Genomic DNA, 4,391 nt, shown 5'->3' with positions numbered 1-4,391 from the left:
TAATGAAAAACTGTACATTTATTTCAATATTGGGTCAATAAAAGTATGTGCATAAATTCTATCATTCAGTCATACATTAAAGAATTTATTCATCATCTTGTACAACTGTTGTTTTCTCAGACACATAAAGTCCATCCAAAAACTTTCTAATATCCTTATTCTTCACTGTGGTTGACTGTTGAATAAGAGCAGCTAGAAAAAAAAACACATTTATTAAGATTCTTAAGTTTATTTATTTGTTCAAAAACTAATAATATTTATATAAAATATTTACCTGAACGAGATACATCTTCTAAGGAATTTCCTTCTATGATTAATTCATCTTTTTGTTTACCAGAATTTGCAACAGTGACACCTGGTGCCATTTTGACGCGACGTATATACTTCTCGCCCAAGAAATTACGAATTTCTATGACTGTGTTATTTTCTGTAGTCACACAGTTAATAGGAAAATGAGCGTACACAGCTCGCATTTTATATTGATAGCCCTTTGTCACACCTTTAAGCATATTTTCAATATGCGAGCATACAGTACGGACGGCAGCTAGTTCTTTCTTCGTGCCAAACCATTTCTCTACTTTCAATAATCTTGGGCTGACCATCTAATATAAAACAAAAGGTGCAATCATAAGATATAAATACTAATATTATACATCTTGATGTAAATTAAAAAAAATAGTTCAGATATGGATTTATCATTTATGGGAAATGAAGGGGAATCCAAATTCTCATCACAATAGACAAGATTACTCCAGCAAAATTTGGTTAAAATTCCAAAAGGTTCCTGGACGATAATTCTTCAGGAAAAATATTATATATTTTATAATAATAATATTCTACTTACACGAATATCGAGTGCAAGATGTTTGAAAGATCGTTTCAATATACCTCTTGGTCCTTTCACCGTTACCAAACGGGATTTGACTGTAACAGTCAATCCCTCTGGGATTTTTACCGTTTGATTAGTGACTATTTGCTTCATTCTGTAACATAAATAAATTTATGTATTTACATTTGTAATATTAGATAGATTTTCAAAAGTTCTGATAAATTATAATATTATATATTTGTCAAAGGATAACCATAATTATAAACGGAATAAAAAAAAGTAAATTTTGTATCTTTGAATGAAAAAAATATAAATTCCATATATATACTAGTATTGTTTATGTTTACTATCTTTTACTAACAAAGTGCTGTTATAAATAAAAATTATCTCGCGACATTAACAAATAAAATATTTTAAAATTGTAATAAGGAAATATTACTGGAAATTTTACTGTATCTACTATAATATATAAATAAAATACACTCGTGATTCTCAAATATAATAGTTTATAGGTTAGAATAGGTTACTGCTCAACATCATGTTTACATAAATTAAGATAGATGAACATAATTTTTTTAGATGAACGTAATTTTCCACATTAATTTTTCATACATAATTTCAATTATTTATTTTTATTTAAATAAAATACATGTAATTCTCGAGTTATAAAGAATTATAGATGCACACATCACACCTCGTCGGTGCTACACGCAAATTTTGCAAAAAAAATAATATTATCCCACAAAAGCACGAAAAATGACAATGTGAAAAATATATAATATCGAATTATCGCGTTCGACGAACCGATGGATTGATGCGGATTCTATAAAATATTCTCTATCGCGAAAATTTTATTACCTTACGGTCCGCCATACAACCAGAAAAGACGGAAACACTAAGATGGCGTCTCTACTAATTCTCATGAATTAGAGATGGAGAACTATCGATAGCACTATCGATTGTTATCAACTATCGAATATCGAGGTTTTTTTGCATTTTTCGATAGTGACGTTTTTCCATTACTTTTTAAATCAATCAAAGATCCATATTAAGGCCTACTGCACGTTGAATGCAATGTACATACAGTATCCATTGAGAGCTCTATTTTTTTCAGACACTGGCCTAGTTTCCACCGAGGGTTTAATCCGGATTAGAATGTAAAAACCAACCAATTACAATCGAGCATTCCTTTGTTTCGATTGTACAATACGGAAATACTCGACTAGTTGATTGGTTTTTACATTCTGATCCGGATTAAACCCTCGATGGAAACTAGTCCAATGGTTGAGTTCGGATTTAACAGTTGAGTGAGTTATTGGTGTATTCTTTTAAATAATCTAATCAGTATTTTAGATCTGGAAGAATATATCAATAGCGGCGAGCGCTCACTCAACTGTTGAATCCGTTGAACGCAGCCAATGGCGTTCAGCAGATTCAATTGTTATGGAGCAGATCCGTGAGCTGTTATTAGTGTACTCTCTTAGATCATCCAATAGCAGCAAGCGCTGATCGGATCTGCTTCGCAACAGTTGAGTCTGCTGAAAGTTGGTTCTACATTAGTCACATCGCAAGCGTGTCACAAGCGTTAGGTCCAATCAGAGTCGCATTAGCTAGATGTTTATTGGACCGCAACGCTTGCGATGCGACTAATGCCTCCGGTACACCAGCGCGATATTCGTCGCAATATCTAATGAGTGTACAGCTTTAGGGACTCTGCACAATAAAAGAAACAGAGAACAGAGAATAAGAATTTCAATCTATCATAACCTATGTGTTCCACAATATATGATTTCTAATAGGTTGAAATTTTTATTCTCTGTTCCTTGTTCCTTTTTATTGTGCGAAACCTCTTACCAATACTCTTATTCTAGGTGTATTATCATTGGATATCATGAGACGCGCACTAACATCACGTTTGGCCGTGCCGGGCCATAGGGTGCTTTCCATTTGATGATACAAGTTGACACAAGTCGACACAAGTATTGTTCTATCCTTGTTGACATTCAGAGAGTTACAAAGATAGAACAACATCTGTGTCGACTTGTGTCGTCAAATGGAAAGTATCCATAATGTAGAACCAGCTGAACGCGACTAATGTAACGTCTGAAAATATTATTTATGTCAGTATAGTTTAAAGCCGGTTCTACATTATATATTAATCGCAAGTTTGTTGCGACAGCCAATCTGAAGCTTGCATTTTGAAATCAACGCTTCATATTGGCTGTCGCAACAAACTTGCGATCGGCTTGCAATTAATGTAGAACCGGCTTTTTTTGATTGATTGATTTTCTATGATTTAAGACTCTATGACTTTTATGTAAAGGATCTTTAAGGCTGGATTATTCATCTGATCTCATTTTCAGCGTCAAAACAGGTCACGTGATCAAAATTGATAAATATCAAACATTAATTTTGTTTAAGGTTGGAATTAGACTATTGGAAGTCGATTTCATATTTTCAAACAAGGTGAAAATTACAAAAGCGAGCAAATTTACTAGGTGTTGATCAATGAAATAATCAATATTCTAGTAAATTCGTTCACTTTTATAATTTTCATCTCATTTCAAGATACAGAATCGATCCCCTGCTTTCTCCATGGAATTTTCTATGGAAGGGATAATATGAGCTACGTTCCGTTATTCACTGAATATTAAACAAGAATAAATGATGCATCATGTGCATCATGCGTAAAACGGAACTAGCCATGGTGTGTAATATACAAGCATCTCTCTCTGAATCTCCGCCATCATTGTCTATAAATGTCGATAAAAGATTAAGACTGCCAACTATGTAACGCTATGGGACGATATTCATAATTCGATTTTATTTTAAAACTATCTTTTAGTAATGCCTTTAAGATGCTAATACAGTCCTCAGATTGACATCTTAAAGATTGTACTTAAGACAGTCTTATTGTACTTAAGACATGCAAGAATCGATTATGAATGTCGGCCTGTTTCGCGTCATGAAATTGATACTGAATCTTTCCTTGTTTAATACATTTTATGTTTCTCTTTCTATAGAAATAATATAAAGATGAAAATCAAAATGATATCACAATGACTTCAAAATAATCATTTTTCAATTATTTCCGATTCATTTTAATGTTATTTTGACGTTATCATGATTTGTTGTTCTGCTTGGGTAGCAAGATTCTAATCTAGCTAGCAATCCAGCAGAAAAACAAGCATCATATGTCTAGCTTTATTTTTTGAAACTATCGAAAACTATCACTAGTTATCAATAGTTATCGATAGTTATAGTCAAGTTCTAAACAATCAGTTACTACTGATGGCGGCGATTATCGATAGCTTTCCACGTCTATACTGACTTTCCATTTGATGACACAAATCGACACAAATCGTCGTTCTATCCTTGTTGACATTCAGAGTGTGATAAAGATAGAACATGATTGTGTCGATTTATGTCATCAAATGGAAGGTACCCAATGAAGATAATAGAGCGGCGCGCACTCTTCTCTTATTACACTTCAGTTATTTTTTACCAGTCGTAGTCAGATGATGTTGTAGTTTTTCACAAAAAATATTCAACATGATTGGAC

At 32.8% G+C, this 4,391-nt stretch overlaps 1 protein-coding gene across 1 annotated transcript; it reads right to left on the bottom strand.

Moving 5' to 3' along the window:
* LOC108693429 (60S ribosomal protein L9) lies at positions 1 to 1,731 on the bottom strand. The gene is made up of 4 exons (XM_018202369.1): positions 1,688 to 1,731; positions 845 to 983; positions 275 to 602; positions 1 to 192 (listed from the first exon to the last, which is right to left on the bottom strand). Exons 2-4 carry the CDS (start codon positions 980 to 982, stop codon positions 86 to 88), a joined length of 573 nt encoding a protein of 190 aa, XP_018057858.1. The 5' UTR covers position 983; positions 1,688 to 1,731; the 3' UTR covers positions 1 to 85.
* Positions 1,732 to 4,391: the final 2,660 nt, after the last annotated feature.

The sequence above is a fragment of the Atta colombica genome, unplaced genomic scaffold (genome assembly GCF_001594045.1).
Source record: "Atta colombica isolate Treedump-2 unplaced genomic scaffold, Acol1.0 scaffold9, whole genome shotgun sequence".
NCBI classification, from domain to species: domain Eukaryota; kingdom Metazoa; phylum Arthropoda; class Insecta; order Hymenoptera; family Formicidae; genus Atta; species Atta colombica.
Note: the sequence above shows the minus strand (reverse complement) of the source record. Positions and strands in the feature narration are given on the sequence as shown.